The 16,707-nt window shown below is 38.3% G+C and overlaps 1 protein-coding gene across 2 annotated transcripts in view; it reads left to right on the top strand.

The window, feature by feature from the left end:
• si:ch211-236l14.4 (SITS-binding protein) overlaps positions 1–16,707 on the top strand; it is a 243,510-nt gene that overhangs the window by 183,966 nt on the left and 42,837 nt on the right. For both annotated transcript variants that reach the window (XM_051923465.1, XM_051923466.1), the window contains 2 exons: positions 3,422–3,558; positions 12,695–12,816. In XM_051923465.1, coding sequence (XP_051779425.1) covers positions 3,422–3,558; positions 12,695–12,816 — 259 coding nt within the window. The remainder of the gene's footprint in view (positions 1–3,421; positions 3,559–12,694; positions 12,817–16,707) is intronic.

The following is a 16,707-nucleotide window of genomic DNA, read 5'->3' on the forward strand; positions in this document are numbered from 1 at the left end:
ACAGTTATCAAAGTGTTGACATATGACATCTTAATTAAGGCATTGATGAGGTTATTACTGTATCACCACTGCATTGATATCTTAAATTAGGATGAACAAAAATACCAGTTTTATAATGGAACTGCTCCATAACATTCCTACGCCTGGGCACAAATACTGTATCAAAGGACAAATGTGTAGACAGAGTACATATTGAATAATAGTTTTCATAAAATATTTAGAGGGAGAAAGTATGTTCTAATTAAAAAGTTATTTTCAGTAGCACAAATCATGGTGCATCCTTGAGGAAAAAGTAAATCACTAATAAAATTGCAGGATATAGTAGACAAAGTCTTCATCAGAAAAGAAAGGGGTTTTGTAAGCTTTTGTATACCATGGAATGACTTTGTTAGTATTGGGGTGACCAAAAATGAATGAACTGTAAATTTTGCTTAATGCCTAAGTGCTGTTATTTATTGCAAAGGCACGTGCAGAAGTTCAGTGGGAATTAATGGAAGGAAAATCAGAATCATTTATGCCTTTACCTAAATTTGCAAAGACAACTGATAACATATTTATTTTGTAATTAACCATTAGCTTTAAAAGTTATCAAACCAGGTCTAAAGTAAATAACAGTAAACCAACTAAATGATAGGCTTTGCTTTACTTTATTGTTATTTAAGACCCGGCTTGAACAATTGGATTATTAAGGGCTTTATAATGGCATCTTGATGAACGGTTTGCAGAATGTTCGCGCACAATTCTGTACGGCTCTCTCAGTTTCTCTCTCAGTGAGTTCCTGCACTACCATCATTTTGTATGGATGGAAATTCAGGGCCTCATGCAAAATCCTCCTCAAAGACGTGTTAGAAATGCCTAAGGCAGAAGCATGTTTGTGTGCTGAACATCTAGGAGACTGCAAAATTGATGCCCTTATAGCTTGGATATTTTCAGTAGTTAGTATGGTCTGAGGACGGCCTGGAGATTTTCTGCTCAGTGTTGCACTCGTCTGTCTAAATTTAGCCACCCACTGAAGAATTTTTCAGATTTGGGATGTCATAATTAGGAGGAATGCTGAAGTGCGTTCAGAAGGCACGTTGCATAGTGATGATGGATTCATTGTTTTTGAAGAACGCTTTGACAGGGAATGCACGTTGTGCACTGGACCAAGGCATGTTGCTAACTGAAAACTACAAGGGGTCTCCTATCGAAGGAACCCACCCCAACCCACTTGGGTGCCTCTGCCTTTCGCAATGACCTCTATATGTCAATGTTTACATTTTTGTTTTCCAAACAAGCTAATTTCTTACTTCATAGACAAGGAGGAATTGCCGAGGTAACCACAGGTTCACAGCACCCCACAGGTTTGCAGCACCACAGACGCAATAGCAAGCTCACTACCTCCTCACACAATGCATCTGTCTCCCAAAGGATGATGTGGGGACATCATAATACATAATTAAAATGGTAATCCATATTTATAATTACACCTCAAGAATTACGAATGTCTAGCTCACTGCTTCCCATACTCAGCCCTGTGGACCCACTGTGGCTACAGGTTTTTGTTCCAACCAGCTTCTATTTTTAATTGAACTCCTGGGCTAATTAAGTGATGTGTTATTTCCCAAGTTTGGTTAAAAAAAAAAAATAAAATGTATCAATCAGTTCTATGGGAATAATGTATTTTTTTCTTTTTAACAATATTTTCATCTTGATTTTCATTCTACTTTTCCAGGTGTTCTAATTGTTTATTTAATCCATTATTTACTAATTAATTGGTCTGACACTAAAGTAGTCGCAGCCTCTGATTATTCAGTGTTGTTTGCCACTGTGTCTGCTCTGCTCATTTTTAATTGTCATTAATAAGATACAATGAAGGGGGAAAACTGCACGGAGAAAGGGCAAAATATAATGAAATCAACAAAAGAGAGTTAAGTATTTAAATCTATAGCAAAAGTAGAATATTTCTAAATGTCTTATAAATGTCTTATAAAAGTAAAAATCATGCTGCTGTGCTTTTCTGAATTTATAATAAAAGAAAAAATTACCAGCTAATCAAATGAGACCAGTGTTATCCTGCAGGCACAGTGGATCTCTAGGACCAAGTTTGAGAACCCCAGGTCTGGAGGATACACTGAAAATAAGCACATCTGTATAGATGTAGTAAATTTATATTTTAACAGAAAAAGGGCTGTAGTTCAATTAATGATTAAAATGATTTAAACCTAAAAGAGCATGCATATTTACATTTAGGCAATATTTAACTATCAATATCAATTAATAGATTTTGTGAGAGTGTGTATTTTTTTTATTTTTCTTTTTGTTCTAAGAAAAATGGTGAAAGCTACCTCTTTGTAAATTGATCTTCGTTTCAGATAGGTACTGTGACAGCTTGTAATTATGAGAAGCACTTTATTTTCTTTTGTGCCATATGTACTATGGATACAAATTTTTTTACATATTTTATTAGTTAAAGTATGTATTTTAAGGAATTTTTATTTGTTATACTATTTTTATGGTCACTGAACAATAGGACTACAGAATTTAATTTTGTTAATAAAAAAATGAAAAGTTAACACCTGTGGTCTATAGTTTAATTATAAGAATACACTTTAATATTGGACATAAGGCTTCAATGTATCTGGTTATGTATGAGCTTAGTGTAAAACATTTTTTAAAGGGATTAACTGAACAAAAAAAAAACTGGAATTGGCCAATCAAGTAACTTGAGATTCGTGATTGGTATCGGCCTTAAAAATCTGATCAGAGCATCCCAACAATAAACAGTTCATTTGTGAAGACATCATCATATCATAAAAGCCTGCAAATGAAAATGTAAATTAAATACATTGGGTATGGTGTAGTGCTGGGCAAAGAAATTCTTGTAACCATCAATGTGCAATAAATGTCTTTATGTGTTTTCATAGTGCATATTTACATGTTTATAGGCATTTATTTTTAAGACGTTAGTTCAGTTATAGGTCACGGGGACCACCTTGCATCGTACATTTAGTAATAAAATCAATTTGTGTGTACTTTAGATATCATCAGCTTGTATTCTTTGCTAATGTAATTAATCAATAAAACAAAAACGCTCTTCAGTACAAATTCACAGCAATGGTCCTCTTTAAAAAACTACAAGTTTGAGTCTGTTCATAATATTCATTACTTTTGAAGTTTAATATGTTTGTCCTGTCAGTGTACATTGTAACAGCTTGGTGATATGAATTATTATATATACGTGAGTTCTCATTTAGCTGGTTGGCTGCATTTCCCTACTTGATCATGTGTGTCCTCAAGATAGTTCATTATGTATGTGCAATTATTCCATAATCAAGAAATATTAGAAATCCAAAGTACTTATGGTCTCAGGCATTTCATATTCTGTAATAATAATAATAGTAATACAGATAAGATGCTTCATGTTGTTGTTGTTTTTCAGATCCAGCCACTTACCTGTTTTTGTTCGAATGAGCCCACTGGAGTCTGACTGGAGCTATTCTGGTTTAAAGGGCATTATTCCTTCAGTTCTACACTACAGTCTTCTGGGATACAATTTCTTCATTCCTGATGCAGTAGGTAATAATATATGTAATATAATTATAAATGTTCTCAAATAGTTTAAAATATGAGTATTATAGTTCCTAAAATCATACAGTAAACAACTAACCAATCTTTATTTTATACAGCATTTTTCTACAGTGAAACTCAATTTTACGGTGCTTTACAGTTTTTCATTTGTAGCACTTAAGGTTGCACAGTGAGTACAAGGTGAGAAATAAACTGGCAAACCTTGGAATAAAGTTTAATGCCTTAACCACTATCATATACAATATGATTTTTTTTCTCAGCTCCCAAAACTTTCATAACATATTTAATATGGTGTTTAAGTTTTGCTGTTGTGTTACCTTGTGTGTTAGCCAAGAGGATGAAAAAAAAGGGGACATTGATCTCGACTAGTTCTTAAACATCTGTGTACGCTGTAACAACCTTTAGCATCACAGGATATGCACCAGTCCACTTTGGCTTTTCCATGACCTACCAGAGATGCTGTATAATAAGAAGCTTCCCCGTTATTTAAGGTCAATTCTCTTTTCCAGGCTTTAGGTTTTTCCTTTTTCAGTTAGGGCACTTTGTTAAGGGGACTTGGACCACATTTTTACAGTACTGGCTGCAACAAATTAGCAGTACAAAGTATTAATGATGCGTGAGTATTTAAGTGGACAAGTCTTAAGAGACTATAACAGATTTAACTCATTCTTAAACTGAACGTGAAGGGTACCAGAGATAATTCCTATATCATGCTATCTGTCTGTATGGTACATTTTACAGGGCAAACGTTGAATAGAGAAAGGGAGAAACACAAAGAGTTACCTGAGGCTAGGGATATGCACTGGCAATCGGAAGGTTGCTGGTTCGAATCCCGTAAATGCCAAAAGGAACTCTGCTCTGTTGGGCCCTTCAGCAAGGCCCTTAACCTGCAATTGCTGAGCGCTTTGAGTAGTAAGAAAAGCACTGTATAAATGCAAATAATTTTTTTTTTACCTAAAAAAATGTATTATGAGTTTATGATTTCAGCAAAAGCTGTTTGAATGTTGCATTTACAAAATAAATTATGATACTTTCACAGCTAAATCCATTGTAAACAGTTTTGCACTTTTATTGCATTTTGTTAGAAATGATTTTTCAGTTAAATATTTAGGCTAGGGCGGCACGGTGGCGCAGTGGTAGTGCTGCTGCCTCGCAGTTAGGAGACCCGGGTTCGCTTCCCGGGTCCACCCTGCATGGAGTTTGCATGTTCTCCCCGTGTCTGCGTGGGTTTCCTCTGGGCGCTCCAGTTTCCTCCCACAGTCCAAAGACATGCAGGTTAGGTGGATTGGTGATTCTAAATTGGCCCTAGTGTGTGCTTGGTATGTGGGTGTGTTTGTGTGTGTCCTGCGGTGGGTTGGCACCTTGCCCGGGATTGGTTCCCTGCCTTGTGCCCTGTGTTGGCTGGGATTGGCTCCAGCAGACCCCCGTGACCCTGTGTTTGGATTCATCCATCCATCCATCCATTTTCAAACCCGCTGAATCCGAACACAGGGTCACGGGGGTCTGCTGGAGCCAATCCCAGCCAACACAGGGCACAAGGCAGGGAACCAATCCTGGGCAGGGTGCCAACCCACCGCAGGACACACACAAACACACCCACACACCAAGCACACACTAGGGCCAATTTAGAATCGCCAATCCACCTAACCTGCATGTCTTTGGACTGTGGGAGGAAACCGGAGCGCCCGGAGGAAACCCACGCAGACACGGGGAGAACATGCAAACTCCACGCAGGGAGGACCCGGGAAGCGAACCCGGATCCCCAGGTCTCCCAACTGCGAGGCAGCAGCGCTACCCACTGCGCCACCGTGCCGCCCTGTTTGGATTCAGCGGGTTGGAAAATGGATGGATATTTAGGCTATGATTGGAGCACTTTCATCCAGATATGCCACTGAAAAAGAGGGATGACTTTTCCTGGACTCCGTATTTATTTAATTTAAGCATCATGCAATTTTTATGTATATAGCTCATGTGCCGTATTTAAAAAAAAAAAAACTGTTTTAGTCTAATTCAGAGGAGTGCTGTTTCTAAAGCTTGCAAAGTGTGCTTAAGATTCAAATGAGTATAAAGTGTTTCAAATACATATTGGACAAATTGTTAGTGCTTAGACTGCCCTGTCCATCTATACATTTATTTTCAGAACCTGCTTTTTTCATTACCAGACTGACAGGGCTTACAGACATATGGTATTAATCATAAGCATATACACAGAGTCATACTGTGTGCATGGTAAGCTGTCCAAGATTTGTTCTTATTTACCCTGATATTTCACTTTTGTAATTACTTACAAAGTGATCATAGTGACATTATTCTCTTTTCTGTGGCTTTTCATCTGCAGCTCATAGAGCTTGGAGTTATCTGAAATTTCCTTGTGGACTCCAAACAGATTTTCTGTATTGATCCAAAATTCATCTTTGTTTCTATTTTCACATATTGGTTACCTTCTAAGTGTTGTGCTCTATGGGTTTATTTATGGGAATAATACACTAGTTCCTAACAACTAACATGTTGTTTTTTCAAATTAATCTAAAATCACCTGATCTTCAAAAAATATTTTTGGCAGGTTGTGTATTACATTTTTGGGTGTTTGCTTATTGTATGTATCAGACAGAACACCTAGCAATGAGTCAGTAACACTAAATTGATTGGTAGTGCAAGTGTTTACCTAATGAATCTTTATCACAGGTTAAGCAGTTGATTGCGTGAGAGGTAATAGTTTATGTAACTTTACTTGACACGTTATAGGTGAATATTAAACATACAGTAAAAAATAAATTTTAAGATAGATGTATAGGTAGAAATATGATTTTTCTATAATAGATAAAATTAATGTGTGGACAGGGATGTATAAAAGTACGGATAAGGAATATGTTCTGTAATAGATATAGCTCTTAAAGTTGCTCTACTGTATAGAAATACACATACCTAGCAGTTGTATTCTGAAGCAGCTATTTATTAACAGTTGTAGCTCAGCACAGTAATGAATATCCCAATTAGCTGTTGCCTTAAAGCTTGCAGAAAGTTTCATATTCTCTGGCAAAGTTTTTGTTTTGACTATTACATTACAAGCACAACCTCAGTCAGATGTTGCTGGCTATTTTTAGACCACTCAGTATTGATTTGGATTAATAGCATTTGCAAAAGGTGGCTTCACTGTCAGGCGTTGTAGAAAGGACAGCAGAATTGGATAGTCTGCATGTGCTAAGAAGGATGCTGTGTCTGCCTTAAATTGTAATTGTGTCCACAGAGGTTTTCTCTTGAATTCCTCCCGTGCTCCTAGTATGAGCTTGTTAACTTAATTGAGGCTTCTAAACTGGCCTGTTGTGGTTGTGTAAGTGAGTGTTGCTTACGATAAATTGTTAGCCTGTCCAGTGTTGAATCCTGCTTTGTATTTGATGGTGCTAATGTAGGCCTTATTTCTTTTTACGACCTTGTTTTGTTACTAGTGGGTTAAGAAGGTGAATAGAGGTACCAGTTTTTATAAATTATGTATGCTTTTATAATGTTTATTTATTTAACTTACCCAAATAATATTTCTCAACTTGGATACAGAGAATCCTTTGCGGCAGTGTGATGTAACACTGTAGAGAAAGCAATGTTTTCAGCATCAATTGTAAAGTATGATATCTTGAGTGACAGTGGGTTTGAATTTAGTGCCTGCTGTAACTGTTTCCCAGCTAGAGTCAGTTCATGGCCAGGAAGTATGATAGTATGAAAATTGTAACAAACATTAATGCATATTTAATTTAGGATAATCCTTTGTGGAATGGTGCTAGACAATTTAAGTAGCTTGAATTTAGCCATGTCAAGTATCCCTTGGTTTCTGCATTGAAAACCATTACTCATCTTTGCATATTTTGAACTCAGATAGATAGATTCATGATAAATATTTTACTAAACCTGCTCAAACACACAAATTCTTCTGAAAAATAAACTGTAGATCTTTATTAATACAATCACTAAATATACTTTTTACTCACAATATACTTTTTAACTTCTCCTAATTTTTGGTAGATTTATAAAAAAATAAAATATTCTAATATGGTAATTTTTAACCAATAACAGTATTTTTAAAAAAACAAAGTTGGGTCCTGTAGGCCTCTTCATTCAATTTTACGCTTCATAGTTTTACTTTGATAATAAAACATTGTTGTTTTGCATTGCTTCATTTTTCTTTTTATTGCTTTAATCCTAAACAGAATAGCCCATTCATGTGTACACAATTCCCAGTCCCTCAATAAGCTTTTCTGTTAGATCAAAGAAAGGCTGTAACCTTTTACAAAACTTTAAATAAAGATAAAAAACTTTTTTTTTCCCCATGAGATCACCACCCGCCGCCACCGGGTGCCTGCACTTGGGAAAGCAGATCATAACCTGGTTCTGCTTCAGCCTCACTACAAACCAAGAGTGAGGGAGCTACCTACAACCACACACTCATTCAGGAAGTGGTCCCCTGAGGCAGAGTAGGCACTGAGAGACTGCTTTGGAACTACGGACTGGGATATCCTGCAGGGATCTTATAGTGAGAACATTGAGGAGGTTGCTGACTGCACTACTGACTACATCAACTTCTGTATGGACATTGTAGTTCCAGTAAGAACAGTACGCTGCTATGCTAACAACAAGCCATGGATTACAAGTGACATCAAGGGCCTTTTGAACCAGAAGAAAAGGGCTTTTAAAGACAGTGATCAGCAAGAGCTCAAGCGCGTGCAGAAGGAAGTCCAAGTCCGGCTCAGGGCGGCGAAGGAGCAGTACAGGAGAAAGCTGGAGCAGAAGTTGCAGAATAACAGCATGAAGGAAGTGTGGGATGGGATGAAGATCATCACTGGCTGCAGCTCGAAGAGTGGTGCCACCATCAAGAGAGATGTGGAGAGAGCAAACCAGATGAACAACTTCTTTAGCAGGTTTGACCACATATACCCACTCTCACCTCAGAGTACTGCACCCTCTACCCATCCTTCTGCTAATACCAGCATAGGAGAGAGTTTACCCCAACCCACAATCACAGCAGCCCAGGTAAGCAGAGAGCTGAAGAGACTTTGTGCCAGCAAAGCAGAGGGTCCAGATGGAGTATAGCAACAACTGCTGAAGGCCTGTGCATTGGAGCTGGGGAGTCCTCTACAGCGCATCTTCAACCTGAGCCTGGAACAGGGGAGAGTCCCGAGGCTTTGGAAAACATCTTGCATCACCCCAGTCTCAAAGGTATCACATCCTAGTGAGCTGAATGACTTCCGGCCTGTCGCTCTGACGTCACATGTGATGAAGACCACGGAGCGGCTGCTGCTTCACCACCTGAGGCCACAGGTCCGTCACACCCTTGACCCTCTGCAGTTCACATACCAGAAGAAGGTGGGAGCGGAGGATGCCATCATCTACATGCTACACCGATCACTCTCCCACTTGGACAGAGGCAGTAGTGCTGTAAGAATTATGTTTCTGGACTTCTCTAGCGCCTTCAACACCATCCAACCTTTGCTCCTTAGGGACAAGCTGACAGAGATGGGAGTAGATTCATACCTGGTAGCACGGATCGTGGACTATCTTAAAGACAGACCTCAGTATGTGCGTCTCGGGAACTGCAGGTCTGACATTGCGGTCAGCAACACAGGAGCGCCGCAGGGGACTGTACTTTCTCCGGTCCTGTTCAGCCTATATACATCGGACTTCCAATACAACTTGGAGTCCTGCCACGTGCAAAAGTTCGCTGACGACACTGCTATTGTGGGCTGCATCAGGAGTGGGCAGGAGGAGGCGTATAGGAACCTAATCAAGGACTTTGTTAAATGGTGCGACTCAAGCCACCTACACTTGAACACCAGCAAAACCAAGGAGCTGGTGGTGGATTTTAGGAGGACCAGGCCCCTCATGGACCCTGTGATCATCAGAGGTGACTGTGTGCAGAGGGTGCAGACCTATAAATACCTGGGAGTGCAGCTGGATGATAAATTGGACTGTACTGCCAATACTGATGCTCTGTGTAAGAAAGGACAGAGCCAACCATACTTCCTTAGAAGGCTGGTGTCCTTCAACATCTGCAATAAGATGCTACAGATGTTCTATCAGACGGTTGTGGCGAGCGCCCTCTTCTACGCGGTGGTGTGCTGGGGAGGCAGCATAAAGAACAGGGATGTCTCACGCCTGGACAAACTGGTGAGGAAGGCAGGCTCTATTGTAGGCATGGAGCCTGACAGTTTGACATCTGTAGCAGAGCGACGGGCACTGAGCAAGCTTCTGTCAATCATGGAGAATCCACTGCATCCACTGAACAGTATCATCTCCAGACAGAGGAGCAGCTTCAGTGACAGACTGCTGTCACTGTCCTGCTCCACTGACAGACTGAGGAGATAGTTCCTCCCCCACACTATGCGACTCTTCAATTCCACCGGGGGGGAGGGGGAGGGGGTAAACATTAAAATTATACAAAGTTATTGTCTGTCTGTATACCTGCATTGTTATCACTCTTTAATGTTATCTTTATTAGTATGCTGCTGCTGGAGTATGTGAATTTCCCCTTGGGATTAATAAAGTATCTATCTATCTATCTATCTATCTATCTATCTATCTATCTATCTATCTATCTATCTATCTATCTATCTATCTATCTAGCAAGTGTCAGAAACTCCCACAGTAATAATTGACATAAAGGAACTCACATCTAAGATTCCAAATAAGACCCACCACACTACTGGTCAATGGTGGCTTGTACAGTAACCTCCAGTCTTGCGGCAATCCTTCCATGCATTCAATTTTCTTCCTCCATGAAGTGTTAGGTAGCATCTTCAATGAATCTTGATATTTAGCCTTTGCACAAATCCAGTATATTTGTTTCCCAGTAGCTATTGATAAAGGCAGTTTCATCAAGCTTTCTACTAAAAGTGATTTGTTTTGTTGAACCATTGTTCAGTCTCCCACTGAAACTCTAGGAAATGTACCAAAATAATTTGGAATGGTAATTACAGCCTGAGCCAGTCAATCCATTAGGGGCACCGTTTATGAAAGTTAAAAATCATACGCTACATAAAGTCCTCATTATATACACAGAGGGATGATAATTATGTAAGTGAAGGGGACCCCGTCTCCTCATGTTTCCCCAGCCCTCAGTCATCTAAGACTAGTAATACTATTTGCACTCCATATATGAAAGTAAAGGGTCTGCATTCTGTAAATTCTGCTGTGTGTATAACAGATAAGTGCTGCTTATGTGATTGAAGGTATACTCACTCCCGAAACCAAGGGGAGGTCCCACCCCCTCACAATCATCAAAGTCCAATACTGACTTCCCACTATGGTGCTGCTGATAGGGCTTCTTATGTGCATCAACCGGCTCTGTTCTGGACCTTTCTGTTTTTCCTCTTATATGTAGACTTTTATTTTTAGACACCAGTGCTGCAAAGCTCACTCTTATCCCTTGGTTGAAATTCTTTGCTTTCTATCTTATAACAGGTTATTCTCTCTCTGTTATACTCTCTATCTTATACCATTTTATGGTTTAATAGTTCTTGTACTGTATGTGTCACTTATCATCTAGCACCAGTTTTTGTGAACAGGCATTTGCTGCATACATTTGCTAAGGGACTGGATGGCCACTGGTCAGTGGTATTGATCCTTTTCTTTTGTTTACCTATGACTTCACTCACTTGGTGTTTATTCTGCCTCCTCTTTCCTTTTTCTTCTTCCATCCTTTTTCCTGGGAGCAGAATAGGTCTTGGCTAGTGGGTGCTGGTACTGTTTCATGTAAATTTTAAAATTCTGTTGACTGATTATATTTGCAAACCCTAATTAACATATTCATTGTTAGAAGGGACAAAAGTAAATTTTAAGTCTCTCTTCACACTTCCTTTGATACTATTGGCATACTGCTGTTCTTGAAGATGCCATGCATGTCAATAATGTGCTTTATGACTTAAACAGAGAGTAACAAGAGTGTAGCTTGTTTTTACTAAAAGAGTTTAGCATATCTATGAATGGTGGGACAGTTTTGTCTCTTCATGGCAGCAGGATGGCACATTGCATTGTTGTTGAGATGTCAAGCCAGAGCCTGAACTTGAACCCAATTAAACATCTCTGGAGAGACCTGAAAGTAGCTGTCTTTCAACCATTTCCAAAATAAAACCTGACAGAGCTTGAGAGGATCTGCAGAGAGAAATGTCAGAAAATCTCAACTCTGGGTTTGTGAAGCTTGCCATGTCCTAATCAGCAAGACTCCCAGCTGTAATCGCTGCCAAAGGGGTTTTAACTGAGTACAGAATCAAGAGTCTGGGATATTTAATCCCATTTTTGCTTTGTCATTTTGGGGTATTGAGTATTGCTTGATGTGGGGAAAAATGAATATAAATGATTATAGCACAAGGCAACAACACAGCAAATTGTGGAAAGCATGAAGGGGTCTAAACACTTTCTGAATCCACTGTGTACATGGTATATATAAATATGTATATATTTTTCTGTAGTTTATGGTTGGGGTTTTTAACTGTAATAATGTTTAAATAGTTATGACTACATAGGACCCAGTGATGAACTGGGGCTTTGCCCAGAGCTGTTTCCTGCCTTGCACCCAGTGCTGCTGAAATAGACTCTCCATCACCCCAAACTGGAATATGTAGGTTTGAGAATATATAATAACTATCTATTATAGTATGCATTTAGTACAGTGTCCAATGCCTATATGTAAGATTGTTTGTGATTATTCAGGAAAAAAACATTATGATACTTTCTGTGGATGAAAAAGCGATTGGTTTAGTTATATCATTTTCCAATTCAGTCATTCGTGACTGAAGATCATTAGAGGATAAATATTTATGGGGTTTATAATTTGTAGCTAGTAAGCTACAACTTTAAGTTAAACACAAAAATATGCACGTCCAAGCAGGCCTTAGTGGTGGCTCTGGGGTGAGAGATCTGCAGTGGCAATCGGAAGGTTGCCGGTTCGAATCCCGTAAATGCCAATAGGGACTCTGCTCTGTTGGGCCCTTCAGCAAGGCCCTTAACCCACAATTGCTGAGCGCTTTGAGTAGTGAGAAAAGTGCTATATAAATGCAAAGAATTATTATTATAACATTTCTCGCTAATGCATTTATAGTATATGTACCAAAATAAATGTTTTTTTATATATTTATTCTAGGTGGTTCACTGTCAAATGAATTTGTTACAGACGAGGAACTGTTCATTCGCTGGCTTGAAATTGTGACTTTTCTGCCTGTTATTTCCTTTAGAACACCGCCCTGGGTTTGTGGAGAAGATATGGTAAGTAGAAATATACTGTAGTTTAATAAATTTGCCTAACTTAGTCTATATGTTCAAAGAATCCTATCTCTCCTTTCTTTAGTTCTACTTGTTACAGGGGCTTTTTTACCTATCTGCTAGAATTGTGGTGGAAAAATTCATACAGTTGAGTGTTGCAGTCAAATTATACCACTGATGTACTGAGGACAATCAGCAGGATTTTTTGTTTCTTCATTCTTGCCACAAGTGAGGGAAACTGTGCAGCAGTGCTAAGCTAACATTTATGTTTGAATAAAAAAAGAAATCCATTTTACTAGTACATGTGCAAACATTAGCAAGCACTTTGCCTTTTTTATTCCAATAAATGATGTACCTTTAGCACTGCTATAGTGTTTTTACACTGGGGTTCATTTCATTTCATTTGAATTTTGCAAGTATTCCCCCATCCCCCCGAGAGCAGCAAACATGTCAACAGGTTTACAAGGACATTCTTTAGAGAAGACTAGCAAAGGTCCTTAACCAGAGTTAGAAATACCAAAGTGTTAGACTCAAAACACATCTATGAATTAGAGTCTTCAACAGAAGCAAGTTCTTAGGCTGATGATAGGTGCCTCACTACACAACAGCTCAAAGAACAGCTTTAACAGTGGTCGAAAAAAGCAAGTCTCAGCTTCTACTGTGAAGAGGAGACTTTGTTTAGTCTGCAATAGTCCACAACTGGTATTTCAAGTCCCTATTTTGTCTTTTAAGGAATGGCTTTCTAACTGCTACTTGCCCTGTCAAACCAGCAACATAAAATCTCTTTTTTCTCAGTAGAAACTGAGACTTGCTTTTGTCTACCACTGTTAAGTTGTGCTTGAAGCTTTTCTGCTGGGAAGTGCCGATCACGCAAGCTGGTGACCCTCAGAAACTTGTCTTCTGATTGGGTTGTGACTTTAGTTCTGTCAGATCTCTTCCTATCAGAGTTTCCGCCAGTTTTCAGACCAAGTACTGGTTTGTTCATCTGCTGTGGCTGGGTTACAAAATGTAATAATTGAGTAAATTGCAACTTAATTATGGATATGTACTTCATGAAGGCCTGCATATATGCATTCCTCAGAAATCTATGAAATATTTTAAAGTCCTTTATTGGTTGACAGCCCAATTATTAATATAAGAGCTCACAAGGACCCATCCAGAGAAAAAGTCAGATTACAGTATGTATAATGTGATTCTGTTATGTAAGTGAACATTCCCAATCTTACCGTGGAGAATTTAACATATATATAAAAAAAAATCCAACTCTACAATTAAAAAATGGAATCATGGTTTTATCTGATTAGTTGTAACAGATTGACATTCTTACATTATAGAAATACTAGCCGACCCTCGCGGCTCTGCCCGTGTAGTAATGAAACAGGACTGTGAGGAGGTCCCTGCCCGGCTCCTCACTCCTGATGTCAGACTTCCCCCTCCCCTCGGCCCGTAGCCTCTGTCTCGGATTAGCATGAATATATCGCTCCTGCAAGCGAACTATGATTCTTAGCGTGATGAGAGAAGTCACAAAATCTACCAGAATGTTCAAGCAAATTATAGAAAAAACCTGATTTAAATCCGTTAAGTAGTTCTCTCGTTCGCTAGCTAAGCGGGTGTGGGATACATGCCCCAAGGTAGGTGCGTGAGTGAGGAGGTCCCGCTCCCTACCCTCAGCCCACTGCATCTGTCTTCAATTTGCATAAATAAATCAGTACCGCAAGCGAAATGTGATACTTAGCGCAATGAGAGAAGTCGGAATGTTCAAGCAAATTATAGAAAAAAACCCGTTCTAAATCCGTTAAGTAGGTCTCTTGTGAAAAGTGGACAGACAGACATACAGACAGACAGATGTTGGATTTTTTACATATACAGATGATTTCAGTTTAGGTTCAGTCAAATTAAAATGGGAAATAATTGAAATTTGAATTATTTTTTTATGTTTTACACTAAATTATCATATATATCTAAATAGATACAGCTATATCAACAGCTTTCATTTTTCACGTGACAGTTTCACATAACTCATTCCATATATTTTGTATTTATTTTCCATATCAAATTTGTAAAAACAGGTATCTTAAATCATCTTAAGATGAATTTGTATTGTTGGAGCAGCTATATCAAATCCTTTTTATATGATGCCTTTCCTAGAGCTATCATTATTTTTGTAAGTCATATATACAGTATGCAGTCATTGCAAAAAATAAAAGGTGACTTTAAGTATTCACATCCTTCTCAATTTAAAACAGAAGAACCAGTTTTTACTCCACTGTCATAAATACGGTACCTTTATACAGTATCTATATTTGATTTAACTGGCTGCCAAAGCTTTAACATGTTTTTCTACCATTTTCAGACTGAGTAGTAAATAAATGCTTTTTTCACAAAAAACGTCAAAAAATATCTTATGATCACAATTTGATCATTTTTGAATCTAGGTAGAAAAGAATTGATGTTATGAGGTCTTCAACAGAATGACTGACAAAAATCAATATTTGTACAGCAGGCATACATTTTTCAAAGAGGATCGTAATGTTGGATGAGTGGAGATCTGTGAATAAAATTGAGGATTGAAAAAATCTCAATACTTCCTCTTCAACCCTTATTTGAATTAATGTCAAAAATAATGATTTTTCATTAAATATTAATTCTGAAATTGTAAAACATTACAATATGCATTTTGCATGGAATCAGTTACATCCATATCATATGTGCTTTCTTGCTCATTATTTTGACAGAAAATGGATATGGATTATTTAGAGGAATTTGTTTACATTTTTTTGTTGCTTTTCTGAGACAGGTTATGATTCAGATTAGGTGCTTGACGTTTTTAAAGAAAATGTAATATTCTCATTAAGCAGATGTGTGGCCTACATGATGAAAAAATACACTTCAAATATTTTCATGTCTTCCTTTGCTTTGAGTACCAATTGCATCGTATTCAGCATCAAAAATTCTGTGCACAGCACATGGCAAAAACCCAGCACTCCTTGGCTGCATGGAGGAGGGAGTGCCTCCATATTTGATGTCATTTTTGTTCTTCGGCCATGACAACATGCTAAGCATAAATGAAACTTAAGCCATTAAACCTTTTAGAAAGAAAGTAGGCATTCTGTTTGGGTGTGTGTTTAATTTTTGTGTGTCATATCGTGGACTCAGTTGTTTCACTTTTCAACACTTCTGTAAAAATATGATCTAAGAATATGATCATGGATTTTTGAAGGCCCTTGATTAATTTGAGGTTTGTATATGTTGCGTGTGCTGGTCTTCTGTGCTTAGAGAGGCAGCCTCTCACACAATACAGTCCCTTGGAACTGATGTTTCCTACAAAAAAGGCTTGCCATACTACTTTAGTACAATCTGCCGCCATGTAATATGCGACTCTCCAGTGCAAAGCAATCTTAGGTTGCAGAGTTGGGTGAACAGGCTGGACAAAAACTATGGCAAGTGGGTTGAGGGACAGATAGAGTGTTTTATTAACTTCCACAACAAACAAATAAAAAAGCACAGGAATGTAGTTAAAAAAAGTTAAAACATCAATCAAAAGCATAATACAGAAACAAGCAAATGATCATAAACGGCAATGGGTTATTGCGGCTTAGGCATTGAATTTTATACCACATAGGTTGCCAGAGCAGTTCCTGCCAGTGACTAACTGCACACAATTCTGGCAAGTCATTTAACCCTCCTGTGCCAACCATTAAAAAAATAAATACTAACATTTGTAACACATCTTGATTGTGTAGGTTACCTTGAACAAACTCTGGAGCATTCAAACAGAGGCATTTACAAGGAGTGGATGAACACTGCTAGAATAGTTTTAGACTCCTTTTATTTTCATTGCTACATCACATAACTAAAGAATAGTTAACATTGCTTAGCAGGAGACACTAACTG

The sequence above is a fragment of the Erpetoichthys calabaricus genome, chromosome 2 (assembly GCF_900747795.2).
Source record: "Erpetoichthys calabaricus chromosome 2, fErpCal1.3, whole genome shotgun sequence".
In the NCBI taxonomy this organism is placed as follows: domain Eukaryota; kingdom Metazoa; phylum Chordata; class Cladistia; order Polypteriformes; family Polypteridae; genus Erpetoichthys; species Erpetoichthys calabaricus.